The sequence below is a fragment of the Stigmatopora argus genome, chromosome 16 (assembly GCF_051989625.1).
Source record: "Stigmatopora argus isolate UIUO_Sarg chromosome 16, RoL_Sarg_1.0, whole genome shotgun sequence".
In the NCBI taxonomy this organism is placed as follows: Eukaryota; Metazoa; Chordata; class Actinopteri; order Syngnathiformes; family Syngnathidae; genus Stigmatopora; species Stigmatopora argus.
In genome coordinates, this window is record NC_135402.1 from 12,105,630 (window position 1) to 12,129,907 (window position 24,278).

The 24,278-nt window shown below is 42.5% G+C and overlaps 2 protein-coding genes across 3 annotated transcripts in view; both read right to left on the reverse strand.

Moving 5' to 3' along the window:
* Positions 1-324: 324 nt before the first annotated feature.
* Positions 325-11,884, reverse strand: dusp4 (dual specificity phosphatase 4). Its single transcript, XM_077622195.1, has 4 exons — positions 10,150-11,884; positions 8,646-8,773; positions 5,197-5,416; positions 325-1,265 (listed from the first exon to the last, which is right to left on the reverse strand). The coding sequence occupies exons 1-4, from the start codon at positions 10,517-10,519 to the stop codon at positions 877-879; spliced, it is 1,107 nt and encodes a 368-aa protein (XP_077478321.1). The 5' UTR covers positions 10,520-11,884; the 3' UTR covers positions 325-876.
* Positions 11,885-16,792: 4,908 nt separating this feature from the next.
* LOC144090579 (putative cytochrome P450 120) overlaps positions 16,793-24,278 on the reverse strand; it is a 39,263-nt gene continuing 31,777 nt past the window's right edge. Inside the window, exon 12 of one of the 2 annotated variants that reach the window (XM_077622194.1) lies at positions 16,793-19,430. In XM_077622194.1, coding sequence (XP_077478320.1) covers positions 19,397-19,430 — 34 coding nt within the window. In that variant the 3' untranslated portion in view covers positions 16,793-19,396. Of the gene's footprint in view, positions 19,431-19,456; positions 23,059-24,278 lie in introns of those variants that run through there. The other variant, XM_077622193.1, reaches the window with a different exon arrangement.

Consider the following 24,278-nt stretch of genomic DNA (forward strand, 5'->3'; position numbering starts at 1 on the left):
ACTAGAGTGGAAACGTTTGCGGGGATTTTTTTTTTTACTTCAGAGGGAACTCGCTGTGCTTTTTCATTGGAATAAGATGTGTGAGTGGTCGTTTGGCAACCAGCCTATCCCAGCTTATGTTGAGTGAGAGGCAGGGTATAACCCAGCCAATCAATGGCAGGACATAAATCGAATAGAAAGAAAATCACATTCATATATTCCTTCTTCGGTTGTCTTCTGTGGTTATGAACTCCTAAAGGCAGAATTTGTTTGTGGTGTTTCTCAGGGGTCTATCTCAGAACCTATTAAGTTGCCTCTTCCACAAAGGAAAAAAATAGTCAGCCATTTCTGGTTTCATTTCTATTAATACTACTGTTAGTCATTTTTTGGTTTTCCGTCTTTCAGAATCGGATCGGTTTGTTTCTTTAGGTCATTTGTCGTCATCAATAGAATGGGCAGCCAATCCATTTGAAATGGAGTGTCGTCAATCAGTTAACATAAAAAACAGTGTCATAAAGAAATTATTACGAAACATATTTGGAATGTGGGAAGAAGGCGTAGTATCAGTCAAAGAATTCTAAGAGGCTAAAACCTGGATTCAAATGCCCAACCCTGAGAACTGTGAGTCAGATGTGCTAACCAGTAGTTCACAGCGGCACAGGCGTGATGATCTAACATTCCTGTAAGTCCTACGGAAAGCAAATATTTCCTTGGAAATTTCACAGAAATCTTTCATCAGGCATCTTCTTTTGTTAGTCATGAGTGTATTCTCAGGGTGAGTCCTCAGGATGCGAGCCCGCCTCGAGTTCTACGCACAAACGCGGTTGCAAGTCAAGCAATATTTTTGGGTCACTTATTGGAAGAAGCCGCTTCGTGAGCCAGGAAGCATTTGAGGCATCAGCACCCCGGCGACGTCGTGAGTGGGCCGTGGTGCAGATAAGCGGGGTTGACCACCGACACCGGGAAGCTGAAGATGAAGGGCGAGGTGGGCGTGGCAGCGGCCGAGGACACGCCGGACGATGCCTTGGGAGCTAGCAGTGGGCTGGCGGTCGCGGCAGCCTCTGCGGCACAGGAGGTGGCGAGCAGTTGAGACTCGAACTGCAGCAGCTGTCCCATGAAGCTGAAGTTGGGTGAGATGATCGAGCGCCGCCGCCGCACAAACTCAAAGGCCTCGTCCAGTCGCACGCGCTTTCTTTTCATCAAGTAGGCCAGGCAGATGGTGGCCGAGCGAGAGATTCCGGCCTGGCAGTGGACCAGGACGCGGCCGCTCGAGTCTCGGATGGAGTCTAAACACACACACAAAAAGAAAGTTAGCACTGAAATACTGTATGTATATATATATATATATATATATTGCAGCTGAGTGGTTAGTGTGTCGGCGATACAGTTCTTAGGTCGTGGGTTCGATCCCAGAGCAGTCCCCCTATGTGGAGTTTGCATGTTCTCCCTGGGGTTGTGTGGGTTTCCGACCACATCCCAAAAACATGCAGAGTAGCCTGGTTGAACACTCCAAGTTGCCCCTGGGTATGAGTCTGAGTGTGAATGGTTATCCATCTCCTTCTGGCCATGAATTCAGGGTGTTCTCTGCCTGGTGCCCAAATAGCTATCTAGACAGTACGATCTTCAATACTAAAATGTGACATTATTCGGAAGAGAGAGACTTGACGTCAACGCGCTCGTAACATAAACTTTAAATTTAACTTAAATGGACTTAGATTACTATACACACACCTAAAAATAAGTTTTATTCTTACGTTATGTGGAGTATGGAATGTATTCTTATGATTTTTGTTAGTCAATTGGTTTATTTAGTGTAGTCGCTAGAATAGAATTTTGCATGTCCTAGCGGAAATTTCCGTCGGTGACGCCTATGAGTTAGGGGCGCGTCATCTGCCATGACACGACCATTTCTTTGTTCAGATTTTCCCGCCTAAAGTTTGTATCTATGTCACATGACCTTTGTCAATAAAACTGGCAGATCTGTTGGAGGCAGGGGGGGATTCAAACTGGTCAGGCTGGAGGATAGACGCATCTCCTGGCGCTGGCTAGCTAATTCGAAGTTATTGAATGTATATGGATTAGTTCCGACACGTTACACGAAATTTAAACTTTCTTGTGTGATAACCGAGGCAAATATGTTAATGTATCTTTATGCGAGGGAGATGCGTACGGTCGCAGATATCTTTACGCGAGGGAGATGCGTACGGTTGTAGATATCGTTACGCGAGGGAGATGCGTACGGTCGTAGATATCTTTACGTCAGGGAGATGCGTACGGACGTAGATATCTTTACGCGAGGGAGATGCATACGGTTGTAGACATCTTTACGCGAGGGAGATGCATACGGTCGTAGATATCTTTACGTGAGGGAGATGCGTACGGTCGTAGATATCTTCACGCGAGGGAGATGCGGCAAGAACGACAGTGCAAAGCTGTTCTCATAAGCAGCCTCTTGCATACTCTACTACCCAGACGGCTGCATCGGGAACCATCTCGTATGCTCGTTACTCAAATTTGTTTCAAGTCTCAAGGCAAAAATTTGCTCGGAATTTTCCTCGTATCTCAAATTTCTCGTATGTCAAGATATTTCTGTAGTTAGCTGGGATGGGCTGCAGCACCCCCTGCCACCTTTGTGAGGATAAGCGGTTCAGAAAATGAATGAGTATATTTATATACAGTAGGGAGGCCCGGTGGTTAGCGCGAGGGACTCACAGTTCTGGGGTCGAGAGTTCAAGAGTGAATGAACATATACCGTATACAGACACTCCTCAACTTACGAACGCAATTGGTTCCGAGCGATTGTTCATAAGTTGAATTTGTTTGTAAGTTGATTTAGTGCTATATTTTGTATTATAATTTATGTTTAAGGCCTATATAAGTATATTGAAGGTTTATATAAGTGCATTTGTATGTTTAAGGCTTGTATAAGTAACACGCATTGGTTTGTACTGAAAAAAAAAACATTTAATAAAATGGAGAGAATATGTACAGTACTGTAGAGAGAGAGATAGATTTATGTATTGGAAACTGGCCAAAAGAAGCGACCTAATGACGATTGCACAGTTTTCTTCTTTTTTTCATCATAAATGATGCAGTAGCACTGTATGGCATCATTCAATTGATTTGCAAACTTTGTGCAACGTTCAATATTTGGGTCCTGCTGCTCGATCTTTCTGTTTATAAATGGTACTGAATGTGCAACGCTCACCACTTTCTGACGCGCATCAAGCTTCGTTATTATTGCCACTCGTTTCAAATGAAATGGCTTGCCTCTTCCTTGCAACTCCCTCAATAGAAGCCTTTAGCTTTTTACCAACCATATTCAATATTGGATGCATGAGATATTTAATGATACAAATGAAAAAGGTTCTTTGCACACTGGAGATACATTCACGCACTTCCGCATTGCAACGAAGAAGGTAGATGCTGGGTGAGCTGAGCTCTCACAGCGCCAGGCGTCGGTATTAGCGGCGGAAAGAAGTACTACTCCGAAAAAGACGCGAAATACAAAATTGGACTTGCGAACATTTTTGGACTTAAACGCAATTTGCAGACATGTTCGTATGTACCGTTGTTCGTAAGTTGAATGTTCGTAAGTAGGGGAGCGTCTGTACATGCATTCTTTCATGTTCTGAATGAATGACCAGCCAATCGCAGGGCACAAGGAGACAGACAAGCATTCACGCTCACAGTCATACCTAAGGGCAATTTAAAGAGTTCAATCGGACTACCATGCATGTTTTTGGGATGTGGGAAGAAACCGGAGTACCCGGAGAAAACCCACATAAGCCCGGAGAGAACATGCAAACTCCACACGGTGAGGACTGATTGAGATGGAACCCTCGACCCCAGAACTCTGAGGGCAACCCGCTAAACACTTGGTCACCAGGCCTCCCTACTGTATATAAATATATTTTTTGAAAAAAACCTCATGACAAGTTCGTGTTATTTTTGTTGACTTTTTTATCGTAAGGGAATTTGTTTGTGTAGACGCGCGGTTATGGAAGGAAAACATTTTGGAAAAAAATCTCTGTTCAAGCATGACATTTTTGGCCTGGTTTGGCTGTTTATAAGCCAAAGTAATGCGAATACGGCATATGTACGCTATAAATATCTTCTCATCAATCGTCCTTTCCGTGCTCGCTCTTACTTGGTTACCACAAATAAGCCCATTTGGATAATAGCCTGATTAGTGTTTACAGAAAATTCAATTCCCCCTGAGAGCACGTGAGATCGCCTGCACAAAATTAAAAGCCAATGAGCATTTTCTGATGACTTACATTTTTTCAGAAACATTCATGTGGACAATCAAAATCCATTTTTTTTGCATTCTCTCTTTAATTTACCATATAATTAAACAATTAATGGAATATTTTGATGGTTTTTGCTTAATTATTTCACTACAAATTGAGACGTATTGCAGGATGCATGTTTTGTCATGTGCGGCTCATCCATTTTTATTTGTAATTATTATTCAAACAAGGAGAAGGCATATGATTGTTGCCTTTCAACTTCTGCACGGATGTCAGGTAACAAAGTGTTTTTTTCACCCAGTAACAGTGTGGATGAGTCACCATCTCCTCCCACAGTAACTATGACACATAGCAGCGCCTACACGCACACACGCAAACACGGTGTAACGCATTACGGTATTCAACCTGTATGCAACACTCAATCAGGGAGTGATCAATCATAGCCATTATATTTTTTCAAATATTCTTTAATCTTAATTTTGTTTTGGATGTGTGCTAAAAGGGCGACTTCCACACATCCCCCAAAATAATGTAATCATCTAATATATATATATATATATATATATATATATATATATATATATATATATATATATATATATATATATATATATATATATATATATATATATATATACATATATATATATATATACACATATATATATATATATATACATATATATATATATACATATATATATATATATACATATATATATATATATATATATATATATATATATATATATATATATATATATATATATATATATATATATATACACACACACACACATATACACACACATATATTAATTATTTTTATATATTTATTTCTCCACCATGATGTTGATTTGTAGAGATCTTGAATTGTAAGCCAATGATAAATCTAGTTATTTTCGCTGTTCCTCTTTGAATTACAATATTACATATTTAAGAATAAATAAATAAATAAACTCACCAATGAACTCGATGGCCTCCAGAAACCAGCAGCTGATGTCTTCTTTGTGGTTATCCTCCACCGGGATACATTTGTACTGGTAGACGCCCTCAAAGTGGTTGGGACAATCAGATGACACGTTGAGCAGTGCTGAGATGCCGATGGCATCCAAAAGTTCCTTTTTGGAGGCGTGCACGGCGCTACCCAGGTAGAGGAATGGGAGAATCTCAACGGGGCCACCCTGGAATATACAGGATTGAGAAATTAGCTTTTCCTAAAATTAATCGATGAAAATTCCGCTGACATTTCCTCTCCATTCCCCCTCCCATGAGACAATCGCGCACACCCAGTGACCCTTCACATAAGTCATGGCAAGCTGGCACTAATGTGATTATGCCGCCTCTTAAGTGGAGTCACTCTTGTATTCGGGTCATCTGCAGTAAGTTTGCCAATGTACGACACGGAATTCACTTCGGCACCCCCACTTGTAATGTTAAGTCTCTGTCATTACATTAACTGTTCAAACTAGGATAAGATTAAAAATACTCAAAACTTGATTTATGAATTGCATCATTTTGCAATGGATGTATTTATTTAATTTATTTATTTTATTTAAATGACTCCAATAACATATTGAAGCATTCACCTTGAAAAATATTCATTCATTTTCTGAAAGGCTTGGGGTCGCAGGGGGTGCTGAGGCCTATCCCAGTTGACTTCGAGCACCAGACGCAGGACACCCTGAATTGGTGGCCAGCCAATCACAGGGCACGAGGAGACAGACAACCATTCACGCTGACACTCATACCTAGTGGGCAGATTTAGAGTGATCAACCAGCCTACCATGCATATTTTTGGAATGTGGAAAAAAAACAGAGCAGCCAGAGAAAACCCACGCAAGCCCGGGGAGAACATGCAAACTCCACACAGGAGCATCAACCTGGGATCGAACGCAGGGCCCCAGAAATGTGAGACCAACGCGCTAACCACTCTTCCGCCAGGCCAGCCATCTTGAAAAATATATTGTTACTTATCGAGTTTCCAATTATATCCAAAGTACTGTAGATCAATGTTTTCCAAACAATGGTAAGGAAGCCACTTGGCGTTTGTTCGTCAGAAAAATGAATATCAACGTTTTAAACCTCACGTACACAAGGTACCATTGACGCTAAAGTATGGGGATTATGAGCCAATGGCGCACTGTACTTCAGGGCTTCCAGATGACCAAAAACTCCAAACCAATCACACCATAAATATAACCGACGCAGTTCAGCAAGAAACAACCCAATCAACACTGTTACACCTCTGCATGCACACACTCACTCATGTGCTCTTCATACGACAAATAGGGCTGGCGGCGCAATGTGAGTATGCCAGATTTCCAAATTTTGAGGGGTCACTGCTCGACGTCCACCCGATTCAGCTATTCCTTCTCCGAGTCGCCACAATTTTTAGCAGGAACCCATTGACTCTGTATGTCAGTTGAGTCATTACATGTATGCATTTTCTTGATCTTATCCCGGCCTCGGGATGCTTGAAAAGTGGTTCTATACCACATTTTTGCCGGAACTAGTACAGCCTTTTTAATCCTGCCCTCCTACTCGTGACCGGACGATTCGCCGAAAGACGTTTCGCCGACGGACGTTTCGCCAAATGGACATTTCCCTGAACGGATGTTTCGCCAAAACGGGATGCGCGCGCTTGCCCCGCCCCCGGATCGTGTGTGTATATGTTTTTCAACCTCGGCACAAAAAGCAACACAATGAGAAACATCCCCACTTTTATTTGTTTAATAAAATAATAAATTCAACACTTTAAATTTTTCGGCGAAACGTCCGTTCGGCGAAACTTCTATTCGGCGAACTGTCCGTCGGCGTAACGTCCGTCGGCGAAACGTCTTTTGGCGAATGGTCCGAGTACCCCTCCTACTTGAAATTAGAAAAGTTGGGATAATATTCATTCATTTTCCGTACCACGCATCCTCGTAAGAGGTGCGGGGGTTGCCGGAGCCTATCCCTGCTGACTTCAGGTGAAAGGCAGACTCAAGCCTAGACTGGTCGCTAGTCAACCGCAGGGCAGACGTAGAGACAAACGACCATACACACTCACAATCATACTCAATCTCAACAACGAGAATCAAGGCCGTGCCTGCCAGCACTGAAGTCAGGCGTGTGAACCTCTACACCAGGGGTGGGCAAACTATTCCACAAAGGGCCGCAGTGGGTGTGGGTTTTCATTCCAACCCATAAATAGGTCACCTTTTCACCAATCTGGTGTACTACAAGTGCAATCAGTGAATTGCAGTCCGGTGCTTTTTGTTTTTTTGCAGAAATCTCATTGGTCAAAGTGTCTGTGGTGCATCGGTTGGAAACAAAAACCTGCACCCACAGGGGCCCTCAAGGACCGGTTTGCCCACCACCCCTGCTCTACGCCATCAGCCATTTCATGATAATAATACTATATACTAAAGGCTATTGTGCTTGGGACTTGTTTCTTTTGCTGTCGTTAAGCATTACCCCATTAAAACATGTTTGTCTTTAGTTGCATTCGAAAAAATGGTAGATTTGTGTTTAATGTCTGTTGAAATTCAATAAAAACAAGAAAAGAGTGGTTACGGTTTCAAGCACTGTGGCAGTTTCCGCCCCATTATCATTCCAGCAACTACTATTGACAAGGCTTGTGTTGTTTATGTCACCGCTGTCAGAGTCAGGAAGTGATCAATACTGCTAAGAGATGTATAATGTGAACAGGAGGATGTTGGGGGCATGAAAAATGAGCGCATCCTGTCATCCAGCTTTGGACATCGGAGGCGACCGATGTCCACCTGACGGGGCGGCCACGACTGCGATCTATTTTCTGGAACAATACAGAGGCCCGTTTGTTTCCACTCCATCTGCCGGAGTTCCAGCGAAAATGGTGTGTGACCACAAGAGTTGCGTGAAATTGACACAAAACAAGGTCCGGGGTCGCGGGAAGTGACAACAGCTTGGAGAATAAGCGCGGCTGCCCCGTCACATGACAAACTCTTGACAAAAACAAGTCGCTCGGCGGCATCTTTCTACAAGCTTCGGTCAGCGCGCCGTGTGGGCCAGTTACGTCGGAAAGCAAATGGCGGTTGAGATGCCCTTGAGCAAGGCAAATAGATGACACTTGCTGCTGTGTTTGAATTCAACTGACTTAAATGAAGTATTTGTCTAAGTACTGGTCGGTCCTATTCATCTTGTTAGCCCAGACTATTTTAATGTGAAGTGGGTAAATCCATTATTATTTTTTAAGAAAAAAAGAGGGCATCCTTTACTTTTTTGGAAACAGGCCAATTGGGGGCAATAATCCAGAAGATGGAACTGCAGTGAAATACATAAATTTTAGACAATAGGACTTGGACGAGTTGATATCTATTCCATGACGATGCTTGTCACTCAAAGTAATATTTTCAATTGAAATAAATTGTATGATCTTTGGGCTCCTACCTGGTCGTGATGCGGCGTGCCGCAGGATGAGCATGACGAGTCGACGCTGGACTGGCTTGTTAGCGGAGGCAAGGATTTTGTCTTCAAGCAAAACTCTGGGTATTCAGAAAAGAACCTGTCGTAACCACCTGAAAAACATAACGTAAGCAATAACATTAAGATAAAGTCATAGTCACATACATATTGTAGAAGAAAAAGCATTAAATATCAAAAACAAAAAGGATTCAAAGTCATTTGAATTGCGAATTTGTTAATCCCTTCCTGACATTGATTTTTCAATTTTCTGTTATTATTCTTGTGATTATTCTATTTGGAACCATTTCATCATCTGTTTGCCTTTCTTTTTTTGAACCCTTACCATATTACAACAAACTGAATACAGCAGATAAATGGCATGAAGCCTGACCATCTTCAAGCCACAAGCACAATTATCAAATATGATATCAAATTTAGGACAGCAGTCCCCAACCTTTTCCTCACCGCGGACCGGTAAAGCTCTTTCAATTTTCCCACGGACCGGCTAATGGGGAGGGCGACAACTTAAGACAACATTTTGTGGGGTTGGGGTAGGTGCATGAACGACGTCCACAACGGCAAAAAAAAAATAGTCCCAAGCACAATAGCAATTATTTATTATTATAACAACTTCTCATTTCAAGTAGAAGGGCAAGATTGAAAACGTTAATATTTATTACTCTGACGGACCGGCACCAGGTGGCTCGTGGACCGGTACTGGTCCACAGATCGGTGGTTGGGGACCACTGCTTTAGGGCATGTGCGCCACACATAGAAGGAATGCCTCACAGTCCAAACATAGCAATGAAAGGGTGACACTTACTGTAAATCAAATGTTGATTTTACATGTCAGTGCTTCCATCCCGTCATTTCCAAAAATAATCGAGTGCATATTTATTAATTCATCAAACTAACTTCCAAATGTATAATGAATTCATGTGGCTATTGAGGGCATTTTTTTTCTGATGAATTTAACATAGGTGCACTAAGTGCAAATCTGAAATGCATATATTTTAAAAATTGGTGTGTGTTGATGATGAGGCGCAATTTGTAAAAATCGAGTACTAATAGTGAATTGTGTGGCACCATGTTTTAATGTTGACTATCTAAATCTCAACCAAATGGTCATAATATGTGCATCATTTACCAGCCAGAAATGAACGGCCTCGGGATTAAAAGGCCGTTTTTTCTCCTCAAAATCGAGTACTAATAGTGAATTGTGTGGCACCATGTTTTAATGTTGACTATCTAATTCTCAACCAAATGGTCATAATCTGTGCATCATTTACCAGCCAGAAATGAACGGCCTCGGGATTAAGAGGCCGTTTTTTTCTCCTCAAAATCGAGTACTAATAGTGAATTGTGTGGCACCATGTTTTAATGTTGACTATCTAATTCTCAACCAAATGGTCATAATCTGTGCATCATTTACCAGCCAGAAATGAACGGCCTCGGGATTAAAAGGCATTTTTTTCTCCTCAGTCCTCACCTTTGAGAAAGTAGATGTTCGTGGCCCCGGAATCCCCGCTCAGCGCGTGGACCACCAGGCTGGAGGTGCTGTCCTCCTTGACCGAGTCCGCGTCGGGCGTCCTCTCGTCGTACAGCACGATGGCCGAATACATCCCGGAGCGTAGGCGGGCCCGGGCCTCGTCGTCCCCGGCTAGAACCTGCTCCAAGCTCAGCACCGAGCCCTTGGCCCGGCGGCGCACTATGGTGTTGCAACGGGCGTTGACGGCCCCGCGGATGTGCCCCGCGCTGAAGGCCAGGAAAGACCGGCAGTCGAGCAGCAGGCAGCGGGAGCCGTCCTCCTTCAGGAGCCGCTTGAGCACCGGGCACTCCATCTCGCGAAGGTCCTCCATTACGGCTGACTAGCGTCGCTTTTTCTTTCAGGGAACTCGGCCGTGGGTTCTTGATCCGGTTCCGGATCCCCGCCTGGATTCCAGACCCCCTTTAGACCCACAGCGACGCTCCTCTATACGCGCATTACGCCACCCGTGAAGCTCAATGTTAACGCGACCTCCTCTTTCATTCACTCTGGATTTCTCACGACTGTTCCGACTTTTTTTTAATGAACGAGGAGTATGGCGTCACAGCGGAGGTGACGTCAGTCACTGTGGCCAATCACAGCACAGGATGTCTCGCACCTCCTTCTTCGCTCGCCGTTCATTCATAAAAAGCAACACATTAATGGAAGAGCACTCATAGAGTAGAGTGCATTTCGGCGCCTGCTTGCTACTGTGACGTGATTATATGACCCCAAAAAAAACAGTTTTCCTGGGAATCCCCTTAATTGGAAATATTTCTCAATGTACTACTGGCCCTTTGAGAAGGATATTCACAAGACATTTTCATCAGTCTTTACACCATCAGAAGACCGTGGACTGGTTGTTGAGAAAATTCAATTCCAACATTTCAGAATACATTTTAATTGACATAAACTAGTCATTGGCGGCCAACCGGCTGAGTGGTTAGCGCGCCAGCCTAACAGTGGGGGAACTGGATTCAAATCTGGGTCGGTCCACCTGTGTGGAGTTTGCATGTTCTCCTGCGTGGGATTTCTCCAGGTACTCCAGTTTCCTCCCACATTCCAAAGACATGCATAGTAGGCTGATTGGACACTAAATTGCCCCTGGGTATGAATGTGAGCATGAACGGTTGTTTCTCTCCTTGTGCCCTGCAATTAGCTGGCTACCTATTCAGGGTGTCCCCCGCCTCTGGCCCGAAGTCAGCTGGGACCCCCCACAACCCTAGTGAGGATAAAGCAGTTCAGAAAATGAGATTTGAGATGATAGACACTAGTAATTACTGCTGTATTTCTTTGCCAAATTTGATGGTTGAGAAGGACAAGCAAAGTGTTGTTGCTGTCAAAACAAAAGTCCGATTTACTGAGTCTGTTTTCTCCTACTTTTGGAATCCGAGATACACGGATCGGCCATCTTAAAGTCCCAATTTATCAGGGGGCGAAAAGTAGCAAAATGGTTCATATGTTGCTGGAAAGCTCTCATTATACTGAATCTGATTTTTAAAAAATGAGTCAAAGTGACTTTTTTAATGAAAAATTATATGTGGAAATATTTGACCGACATGTTTTTTTTTTTTACAAATTCCATACATGCTGTCCAGATGGAATGTTAAACTGATTAAAGAAACTCATATAGTAACCTGCCTTTATTTATTTGAACATCATAAATATATGATTGTACTAAAAAAACTTTACAGAGTTAACATTACGCACAAACTTGTATTTTTCTGTATGTGCTTTCTGTGTGTCATGGATGTTCATGTGTCTGAAATAAAGTTGATCATCATCATCATCATCCAGATCTAATTATTATTCTTAATATAAATGTGAAAATGAACACATTTCAATGTGCATCACACAAGATTTAATTCACACAACACAAAAAGTGTGAACACTGAAATAATAATGATCTCTTATAACTATGCAGTATTCACAAATCTACTTATTGTGGAATGTGGGCTGTTTAACTGAACAGAAAAATGTAATCCCAGGAATCCGTGAATTCTGTTGTATGAATGGCAACTTTGGATAGATTTAATGAAACAGAATAGTTGGCATTGATACATATTTAAAGATATATTTACCATTACTAAATAATAAATGAAATAGTAACGGTTTAAATGAACTTCCCACTTTGGTGTGTTTGTCAATGCAAATGCTTTCACAAGACCTTGGAAATTTTGACTCCTACGTGCTCAACCTTTGTTGTTCTGCTGCCGTTTGCGGTATCGAAAAAAAGTACTTCATTTGATCATGTACTTTCACAGTTGGTTTCTGCCTTCTTCCTCAAAAATGAAAACAATTGTTAGTTTATTATGTGCAAGCAATGCAAAGTACATGTTTGAAGTAAAATTGAAGGGACTGTTTTCAGTGTAATAGGACTGGTTTTACAAGTGTAAATGTGTGTGCGAGTGTGTTTGTGTGTGTGTGTGTGTGTGTGTGTGTGTGTGTGTGTGCGTGTGTGTGTGTGAGCGAACATGGTACAAACGGAAAAGCAATTTGCATCTTTTATCACGCAGACTTAGTCGAGTGTGCTCAGGTATTTGCATGTTGCATTTCCCTGGTGACGAGTCCAAATAGTGGAACAGATAAAAGAGAAAAGTTAGAATTAGACCAGGGGTAGGGAACCTACGGCTCGGGAGCCATATGTGGCTCTTTCCATGGGTGCATATGGCTCTCCACTAACATGTGAGGTAAAATATGTTAATCACTAGTGAGAGAGCCGAGTCCCGAACGCACCAATAGGAGCGTCACGTTGACACTGTGGCGTTGAGACTTGCTCTAGCACCACTTTAATCATAATTTTGTTTTTCATTACTCTTCCGCATGCATAATCTCATTTATACTGATTAATTAGCAACAGCATAAAAATGTTGTCAAAAGAATTCAGGGATTTTTTGTGATTAAAAAGTGGTGAAATGACAGGAAAAAAAAAAGAATCGCACATTTTCATAAATTTTTACTTTTAAATTTTGAGAATGGCTCTTTAGAAATAACATTAGAAAACAAAAATTGTTTATGGCTCTCGTTCATAAAGGTTCCCGACCCCTGAATTAGACCATTCACATTACTGCTCATTGCACATATCTGTTATAATTTCAGCATGAATGTAAAACCATCTTTACTTGAGTACCTTTTTTCCTAAATGTTTTTCACTCGTATGCTGCTATTTTGTTTATTCTCTTTACATAGTTTGGAAACAGTTATTAACATAATTAGAAAATGGGTTGAAAATTGAAGATAGTTAGTTCGAGCCTTATTCATTCATTCATTTTCCATATATGACTTACCGTATTTACTCGCATATAAGCTGTGTTTATTGGACAAGAAAATTATGACTGAAGCAAGGGTACAGCTTATATGCGCATAAAAAGACAACATGCATGAAACTGCAAGGTGACAAAGACAAAATGCCATAACACCATGATGTCATAACGCAAAACAATGCGTCCGATACGGTCATTTATTTAAAATTAGATAAAAGATAGAGGATTAAACGTGCTCTGAGTGGCCAGATGTGAGTAGCCTTGATACAGGTGCTTGTTTACCATGTCAGCACATCCCAATAGTTGTTAAGGCTGATTGAAGGTCTTGCGGTCGATCGTTAAAATATCAGTTGATACCTGCGTAATGTGTATCCCATGCTATTATTGCACCCAGAGACTTGGTGAATTCTATACCGCTCCGAACACACTTCCTGGTTGTGCTTATGTTGCTTCCTTTTTGAATTTGTCTACGTGCAGGCAACACCCTCCCTTTTGGAACACAGAAAGGAAATGATTGTAAATTTGTAATTATGAAATAAAACAAAATTCTGCTTGGATTTGTTTTAAATTTTATTTCTTGTTGGAAAGTAACGACTATTGCAGTAATATGAAACATCAAAAAAAATCTAGATATTTCAACATTAGAAGCAATTTGGCCGCCATAACATAAACCTCTGGTAAGAAAATTGTAATTTCTGTCATTAAAAGCATCAGGTTGTCATCAAGATAGACTTATTTCTTTTTTCAAATTGAATAATTTAATATTTTGCATTTACAAAGACAGCATATTAACTTCCTCATGATATTGACCCTAATAATGTGCTTTTGATTCATACAGTATCTCAGAAATACGACGTGCGATTATTTTTCTTAAGATTTTCCCTTCAAAGTAACACATTTGTACTCCCCATTAAAACCATGAATATGGAGGTGAAAATTGTGAATCAGGGGTGGCTTATACAAAAGAAATTGTAAAATTCAACCATTTTAAGGCAATTTTAAGGGTGCGGCTTATACACGGGGCGTCTTATACGCGAGTAAATACGGTATTCTCACAAGGGTCGGAGGGGTGTAGACCCCATCCCAGCCAACTATGGGAACTTGGCAGGAGACAGCCTAAATTGGTTGCAAGCCAATCGCAGCACACATTGAGACGAATACACATTCACGCTCAGACTCATGCCTGTTTTTGTCCCTGCGACCCTTGTGAGGCGAAGTTGTATGGAAAATGAATGAGTGAATGTGAATTTGTGTAAAATTATGTTACATATACACTAGTCTGTATGACAACAATTAAAACTCTGAAAGCCTGTTATGAATCGTTTATTCAGCTTTTTGATTATGCTTTTGGAGGCTGCCATTTTGTCCAAAACCGTTGCTCGTTGGCTGGCTCAGAGCGCTTTTAAACATACTCCAGCAGTGACCCCGGAGATGATGTGAAATGCTTACGTCAGGGAAGATAAGTCCTTTTTAAAGCACTGAGAAAATGCAAGGCAGTGTCAGTGTGATTGCCCATACACTCTCCCTGAAATCCTGTTTATGCAGGCCAATTGGATTTTGATTTACCGTGTATAGAATATTAACTGGATGCGTAGTTTAATGTGACGGAATATATCGTGTGAGGGATGACGAAGAGGAAGGGGGAAAATTGTATCTTCTATTAATAAAAAAAAACCTCACCACACCATCCCAAACAACGGGCCGTGCAGATGGGATGGCATAGCTGCCGTAGCAACAAGGGAGAGGCCAAGGGAGGGTGGAGACAACGGGGAGGCAGATTAACGCCGATTGGTCCGTGGGAGACTGCGCTGATGTCGTCCCTGCCTCTGCCCTTCCCCGTTCGTCCGTCCATTTGTCCCCTGGCATTACTTGCCAGCACACGTACGGTCACCCTTGTTAAATATTTCCTTCACCCCTGCATGTCTCAGTGTACTACACGAGCATGTCGCACTGTATCATGGGACATCTTTGACGAGACGGCTTAGGGCTCTACAAACTATGGCCAGCAGGCCAATTCCGGCTGCTGCCCACTTTTTATTGGCCTGAAGCAAATGATGAAAATATTGTTAAATACGCACAAGAATCTTATATTCAGACTAGACTCTGTTGCACCTGTCATCTTTAACACTAAATGGAGCTAGTCACTTAAACAGTGCATCTCCATTAGCTGAGGAGTCAAAACTTGACGTGTCAACAAATGTAGAAAACTTTTCATCCTCACTAGGGTCGCGGGGGTGCTAGAGCCAATCCCTGCCAACCCGGGGCAGCATGCAGGGGAGACACTGAATTGGTTACCACCCAATCGCAGGGAGCAATGAAACAGACAACCACTCACGCCAATGTTCCCTCTAATTTTTCGTTGGTCTGGGCAGAAAGACAACCTCCCTGAGCGCATTGAGTACCAGTGTGAGCGACATCATCGGTACTCGGATGATTTGCCTAAAGACGTTTCGCCGACGGACGTTTGACAGACGGGCAGGTCGCCGAATGGACGTTCGGCCGAACGGAGGTTTCGCCGAAACGGGATTCGCGCGCTCGCCCCGCCCCCGGATCGTGTGTGTACAAGTTTTTCAACCTTGGCCCGCGGGGCATATACTGCCCGTTAGGATTTTTAATCCGGCCCGCCGCCGGCGTTGTCCAAAAGATAGTAAAAATCAATGTTAGTCTACCATCAATGGCAGCCCGGGAATAAGCACTCTTGGGGGGGTATGGCAGCCCGGGAATAAGCACTCTTGGGCGGGCAGATGTAGCAGAACCGAGCCGTAAAATGACAGCAATCGGGTCAAATCCAGCCGAAAACAGCGTTTAATGATTAAATACAAATACTGGAGCTCTTTGGACATTAGAACCGAGCCCAGGGAAGTGAATTCCTCGGTAAAATGTCGCGATGGAGGCAAAAAAACGTCCATATACGTCCATTTGCCAAACGGCTCAAAATGCTCTCAAATTCGGTCAAATCCAGCTGAAAACAGCATTTAACGATTAAATACAAATTCTAGTATTTGTATTTAATCATTAAACTAACAAATACTAGTATTTGTATTTAATCATTAAACGCTGTTTGAACGAACGTTCATTCGGCGACCTGTCCGTCTGTCAAACGTCCGTCGGCAAAACGTCTTTAGGCGAATCATCCGGTCACGACATCATCATTGCTCGCTATGGGCACACCAGTATCACACCTGCCACAAGCAGGTGCATGTCAATGTTCCCTCTAATTTTTCATGTAAAACATGCTGTAAAACACGAAAAACATAAGAGTGGACAGAGCTACTGCCACTGGCTGCCGCTTAAACGGCACCATCATGGGGAAAGGGGTAAAAATATATATATATATATATATATTTTTTTACTGCGTGCCATATGATTGCTGCTGCGCAGAGAAGACGAGAGTAGTGCGCAATTGCGCACACGCGCAGCTTAGAGGGAACATTGACTCACGCTCAGAATCACACCACCACCGAGTGGGAATCGAATCCAGACTGCCCGCACCTGGATCAGTCAGGTGGAAGAACCACTGCACCATCGGGTGGCAGTAGAAAATGTGCAAAATGTTATTGTTTTGTTTTTCCACAAGCATGACAAAATATCATCCGATGAAGGCCATTCATATTATAGGTCCCTACGTCAACTGTCTTCGGGCTTCAGCCTCTTTCACATAAACAAATGTGAATGTGGATATCTTTTGTTATGTAAGTGTTGCATAATCCCCCATATTCTTCGACAGGCACCTGCCCACATCTTACAAGCCGGCACCATACTCAACTCGAGTTCTGCACCTAGGAAGACATAATCAAGACTTATCTTGTATTTGCACTCAAACTCCATCGGCTGCTAACAATTTTAGTCATGTTTGTACTTATATTACTTACTTATGTTACCACTTATTCATGTTGACTACTTATCTATGTTGACTACTACTTATTTATTATGTTGACTATTTATTTATTTATTGCTTATTGATTGATTATTTTTAGTTATTTATTGATTATTTATCTGTTCGTTTGTTTGTGGTTGTTATTTGTGCACTCCCCAACTTATTTATGTTGTTGACTACTTATTGTGTTGAATACCTATTTACTTATTATTTATTTCTCTATGGTGGCCCAGTGGTGCAACTTGTTAGCCTGTCGGCCTCACAGCTCTCACAGCTCTGGGGTCCTGGGTTCAAATCCAGGTCACGTCCTCCTATGTGGAGTTTGCGTGTTCTCCCCCGGCCTGTGTGTGTTTCCTCCGGGTAGGTTGACACTCCAAATTGCCCCTAGGTATGGGAGTGAGTGTGCATGGTTGTCTGTCTCCTTGTACCCTGCGATCGGGACCGATTCACGGTGTCCCCCGCCTCTGGCCCGGTCTCAGCTGGGATAGGCTCCAGCACCCCTTGCAACCGTAATGAGAATGAAGCGGTTCAGAAAATGAGATGAGATTTATCTAGTCTGTATTGTTATTGTTTATTGGTTATTTCTTTTTCCGTTTGTTTGTTGTAATTTTGCACTTTGTGGTGAAGCTTTAAATCTCATTATAGTTGTAAAATGACAATAAAAGCATTCAATTCAATTCAATCACCTTTGATAGTTTACCATGCCAATAGACACAATAGAAGTAAACGTAACGTATGTGGTTTGCAGTAATGGCTTGGAAGTGCACTTTCCTATATACAGTATGAAAATGTTGATCATTTGTTCATATTTCGACAAATATTACCAATAAATTAATCAACGATCACGTTTTAATCGCATTAATCATCTAAGGTGCGGGCAAGCGCGGGCTCGATTCCCGCTGGTGGCAGTATGTTTGGGAGTGCTGATGGCCATTTGTCTCTGTGTGCCCTACGACTGACTGGCGACCAGTCTAGGGTGTAGTCTGCCTTTCGCCCAATGACAACTGGGTTAGGCTCCAGCAACCCCCGCAACTCTTTTGAGGTTGGGTGGTATGGAAGATGAATGAATGAAGGAATGAATGAATGAATAATCTTCTAATGTCACAAAAGTGTTCAAATTTGATCTTAATAACGATATTGCCACTCAAAAATTACATTGAAATGGAAGAGAAAAAATGTGTGCATGATATCTCCTCAGAATAGGGACAAGTGCGGGCAACAAGGAAAAATGTGAACCGAAATGGAACTCACAATAATGTATGAAAGCTGCTGTAGACGTCTCTAGCCTGTCCTCAGTGCAATGTGACTACTAAATTGAAAATAGTAATGAAATAGCAGAATAAACACTTAAAAGTAAACTGTGTTTAGTCTTTATGAGACGTGAGTCACCTCCCAAAAATAAACACTAATTTTCCTCCTCTGCATATTTGCCGCCTCCACTAACAATTGACATCAAAGTTAATGGCGAGTACAGAATATATTTTTAATTACACTTTGCTAATCTTGTAGAGGCATTTTTATAACTCTTAAATGAAAATGAGTCTCACTAACAGTACAACTAATTAGGATTTTTCAATCATTTGGTGTTGAACTAACATATTGTTTCACATGAGTGCCTCTAAAAAGTCTAGTACCAATATAACCTTACAAAATATAACTTGGGAAGTGGCAAAATCATGACAAACCTTAAAAAACGGTAACAGGATTAATTGAAAAAGAAGAAATTTGGTTTTCCTAAAAAGTATGTAAAGATTGAATTGAATTGCATTGGATAACTTTATTCATCTTGTATTCGGGAAATTTCATTGTGACAGTAGCAAGAGGGTGATAATGTAGATACAGGAAAGGCATAGTTATAAGTTAGACAGTACGGTCGCAAAGGTCGCAGAACAACAAAGCAAAAGCACAAACTACAAAGCAAATAAAAGTAAATCGGATCATTAAGAATCACCAAATCAAATCATTAAGACAGAAAAGCAGCAAAAACACAAAACGAGCAAGAGTGGACGGAGTTACCTACCTGCGATCGGCTGGCCACCGATTCACGGTGTCCCCCGCCTCTGGCCCGGAGTCAGCTGGGATAGGCTCCAGCGCCCCCAGCGACCCTAATGAGGATAAAGCGGTTCAGAAAATGAGATGAGAAAGAGATGACACAAGTATAATGAGATTTAAAGCTTCACCACAAAGTGCACAAATATATAATTAATAATCAATAAATATGTAGAATCTACTGTATATAACGCAGTGCAACCTTATATTTTCAGTTTTGTCAATACCATAATGATCTTACTAGATAATCTATTATGTATTGAATCATAAAACCAAAGGTTGGAGCTGTAGAATTTTTACACAAATTTTGTGCAACAGATAGAGTATCATCAAAAATATCAGAGATTGGTGTAATGCAAATTATGTTTTTTTATTCATTCATTTTCCGAAACGCTTATTCTCACAAGGGTTGTGGGCGGCGTTGGATCCTATCCCAGCTCACTATGAGTTCCAGGTGGGCGAGACCCTGAATTGATGACCAGTCAATCGCAGGGCACAAGGAGACCATTCACACTCACACTCATACCTAGGGGCAATTTAGAGTGTTCAACCAGCCTATCATGCATGTTTTAAGGATGAGGGACGAAATCAGAGTACCCCAGGAGAACATGCAAATTCAGGGAGAACATGCACTCACAGTGAGGACCCACCTGGGAACGAACCCTCGACCCCAGAACTGTGAGGCCAACGCACTAACCACTCGCCTACCAGGCAACCTGCAGTACTTGTACAGTATATATAGAGAAAATCTGTGCTATTCACTAATCCCTTAATCCAGTGATTAAACTTTGAGCATGTCTGAAATTTCAGCAACTTCAGTTGTTTTCACCAACAAAAGTATATTCTAGGTAAGAGAACAAGTAGGAGGGAGAGCAAAGAAGAGAGGTACATGACGTGTTGCAAGAGGACTAGAGAGAGGGAGCAGGGATGAGAGGCCAAATTGAGTAGCGGAAATGAACAAGAGTCAAAGCGAGGACAGATCCATATTTTCTGTGTGTCGTCGCCAACGACCTGTCATCTGCTTGCACCCCATGCTGGAATAAGACGTGCAATAAAGCAAATTAAGAACAGTATTTTGACCTGTCGATCAAAGAGACAAAACACGGCAGTGTGTCGACCGCCATCAATTAAATGGCAATGTAAACTGGTGGCTTGTGCCGCCTCATGGTGTAGTGGTTCACTCGCCTGACTCTGGTGCTGGCAGGCGTAGGCTCAATTCCCGCTGGTGGCAGTATGTTTGGGGATGCGGGTGGTCGTTTGTCTCTCTGTTTGCCCTACAACTGGCTGGAGACCATTCTAGGGTGTTGTCAACCTTTCACCCGAAGACAGCTGGGTTAAGGTCTATCAACCCCCGGAACTCGAAGATGAGCGGTATGGAAGATGAATGAAATTGGTGGCAGGGTGGTTTTTGCTCTCCACAATGTGAGCTACTGCCCAAGGTGCAATCTATTTGGGGGTGCACGAGAGCCCTGCTCCAAAAAGAGAAGTCAATGGCAGGCCAAGATAAATTCCTTCTCATGTTGGAATAATCCAACGTTGCCCCAGAATTGATTGACAAGGTTTTCACTTAGGCTTACAAAAACTGTAGGCTGTCAAATGTTGATGTCCTCACACCTAATGATACTTGAAATGTCTCATCTCATCTCATCTTCTCCCGCTTTATCCGAGGTCGGGTCGCGGGGCATCAGCTTCAGCAGGGAAGCCCAGGTTTTCCTCTCCCCAACCACTTCATTCAGCTCTTCTGGGAGTATCCCAAGGTGTTTCCGGGACAGCCGGGAGACATAGTCGAGCGTGTCCGAGGTCGGCTCCGTGGCCTCCTCCCCTGTGGGAGGCGCCCGGAACACCTCCCGAGGGAGGCGTCCATGGGGCATTTTGATCAGATGCCCGAGCCAACTCATCTGGTTCCTCTCGATCCTGAGGAGCAGAGTCTCTACTCCGAGCCCCTCCCGGATGACCGAGCTTCTCACCTTATCTCTAAGAGAGAGTACGGACATCATGCAGAGGAAACTCATTTCAGTCGCTTGTATCCGGGATCTTGTTCTTTCGGTCACGACCCACAGCTCGTGACCATAGAATGTGGATTGACCGGTAAATAGAGAACCTCGCCTTTTGGCTCAGCTCCTTCTTCACCACGAAAGACCACGGCAGACGCTGTATCGATCCGCCTGTCGATCTCCCGTTCCATTCTTCCCTCACTCGTGAACAAGACCCCAAGATACTTAAACTACTCTCTCCAGGAGAGAGCATGCCACATTTTTCCGACTGAGGACCATGGTCTCAGATTTGGAGGTGCTTATTCATATCCCGACTGCTTCACACTCATTCCTGTAATAGTTGGAGAACACGGCTTGATGAAGCCAACAGAACCACATCATCTGCAAAAAGCAGGGATGCAATACTGAAGCCACCAAACCGGACCCTCTCAATGCCACGGCTGCGCCTAGAAAGGGGAGAGCTCCTTTCTGTCTTCAAAACCTACTGACGCCCGTGGCAACATTTTTGGCTAATTTCACCCAAGATACACAAAAATTACCACATGTGCACACAGGTGTGTATGTAACTAACAGGTTTGATGTCATGCTGACCTTTATCTCTTGTTTGTTTTTATTTCTTAGAGAGAGAAAAAAAGAACGACGATAAAGTGTATGAGAGGAACAACGAGGCATGAGTGAGAGCTGCGAGGGGCCTGGTGGAAAGAAGAGCACGTAACAGGAGGAAGCGGAATGTCTTTGTTAATGTGACACAGTCACATTTAACTGATTGGATTGCCTTTGTGTAGTGTGTCGCTATAAGTCAATTGCCCAATAGCAGCAAGAGCTTAGACAACACTATAAAGTAAAAAACGGCCTTGCTTCCTTGTACCTTTTTATCCTGACGACAACACGCAAGCCTTCAAGTCTGAGCACAATCTCCACATCCTCAAATGCTCAAAGTTATCGGGAAATGTGCTGGAACATTCATCTTCCTCACATACTTCCTGCTTACACGTCACGCGTCAATGTAAAAGTGAGACGACTCACTGATAAGCAGACCTTATCAAATATAAACCTTGTCTCAAATTACATGCCATCTGTAGTTTTAAATGTAGCCAAAATGAAAAGAAACAGTGACTGTTCCCCATTAGGAGAAAGACGAAAAGTACATCGGTACCCCAACAAGAACTGCTGCTTTTATTGCTCTCAAGTTTATTTTAAATTTAAGAGTTGAGTTTTGACCATCAAATTGATTCAGTGCCACACATGTCTTTCTCAATTCTCGAATTCAGTGCCAACCATAACGCTACCCAACAAAGGGAAGTGATTTGATATGAAGGCCCGAATGAATGCCCAAAATACTCAACAGATTCAAGTAGGCATTTCCTGACATGAACATAGTCGCATCTTAAAGCATAAAACAGGATTGGCTTCCAGATTATCAGCGGAAACAAACAAACAAGGAACGACATTCCTTTTGGGATACAAAACACTGCCTCTGAGTCTTGCATTGAGTCCATTCCTGACACTGCACTCTGGCTAGAAACAGAGTTTCACAAGCTCGTCTAAACCATGCAAACTGAGGAGGCCCGTCTTGCACATCAGAAAGAGTTTCAGACGGCGATGGCAGCTGGTCCGATGGCGGCTGGTCCAATGGCGACGGTGCTCTCTCTGGGTAGTGGGATCAAGCTGTCTTTACCAGAAAGGTTCTCTGGAAAGCCAGGGCAGTGCAAACCATTATGACTGTCTGATCTATCCACTTTAAGCACTCCCTCCAGGCTTTCAGGACATACAGATCCAGGATCGCTAGCATGATTTTGCACCTGTCCTTCCCGTGTACTCCGGTTTGGCCATTTGACCACTCTAAATTGCCCATTGGAATGAGTGTGAGCATGAGTGGTTCTCCGTCTCTTTGTGGCCTGTGATTGGCTGGCCACCGATTCAGGGTGTCCTCTGCTTGGTGCCCAATTTAGAATTAAGTTGCATCATTTTCTGAATATTTTGAAGGGAATACAAATACAAACAACCCTCGATAGGTTGCATCTGAAAGTCAGGATGGAGGCGGAGCAAATAGAGCCAACCCGGGAGAAGAAAGGTATCAAAATTTAAAACAAAATTAGAATTAAGTTTTGTAAGGTTAGATGAAACTTATTTTTGAGTGTGTCTGCATCGTAATCCAAGTTCATTTAAATTTGTTTATGTTATGAGCGCGTTGCCGTGCAAAATGTCTCTCCCTCTCCTCCGCAAAATCTGTCTAATTTTAGTACTATTAAACACATTTTAGTACTATTAAACCACTAGTTATTTGTTACTTTGTTAATAGATGCCAAAAGCTCCACCACCCCTTGCGACCCTTGTGAGGATAAGCGGTTAGAAAAAATGAATGAATGAAATCCTTGATTACCTATTATTACTGTTCCTCATCACCTTTTGTGTATAAATAGTCTGTGATCCACTTGTCTTATCCCAGAGTGTCTTTGTACGCAGACGCGTCATCTCAGCCTTTGTAAGAAACCTAACTTTGTTTGCCTCTTTGATTCTGTGTTGTACTTTTTGTCCTGCCCATTTGGACTTTATCCTCCTTGGAGTGAGTTTTTTGTCTGTGACGTTTTTTTCTACTTGGAGTGAGTTTGTGTTTTTTTAATCATCCTTGTTTCTCCCCCTCAGAACGAGGGCCTGCAAATAAAGATATTCTTTTTAGGATACAAGATACTCTGCGTCTGAGTCCTGCCTCAAGTCCAGTCCTGACATCCAGCCATTGACTTTAAGGACTACAACTCATTACACCTGCCGTTGGCAGAATGCACTTTGAACTGGTTTTACGCCGGTAAAATATTGTTGAAAATAGATCACGGCTTTTTTTTAACTGAAGCGGATACTGCTAAAGACAGTCGTTCTGTGCAGTTATGGTTGGATCCTACTTTGCAAGGC

What these genes read in the sequence shown, in the direction of transcription:
- dusp4 (XM_077622195.1), bottom strand. Translation starts at nt 10,519, where the DNA reads ATGGAGGACCTTCGCGAGATGGAGTGCCCGGTGCTCAAGCGGCTCCTG. An exon ending in GAACATCTACTTTCTCAAAG is followed by an intron (nt 8,774 to 10,149) that starts GTGAGGACTGAG and finishes TATGTTTTTCAG; the next exon opens with GTGGTTACGACAGGTTCTTT. An exon ending in GGAGGCCATCGAGTTCATTG is followed by an intron (nt 1,266 to 5,196) that starts GTGAGTTTATTT and finishes GTGTGTGTTTAG; the next exon opens with ACTCCATCCGAGACTCGAGC.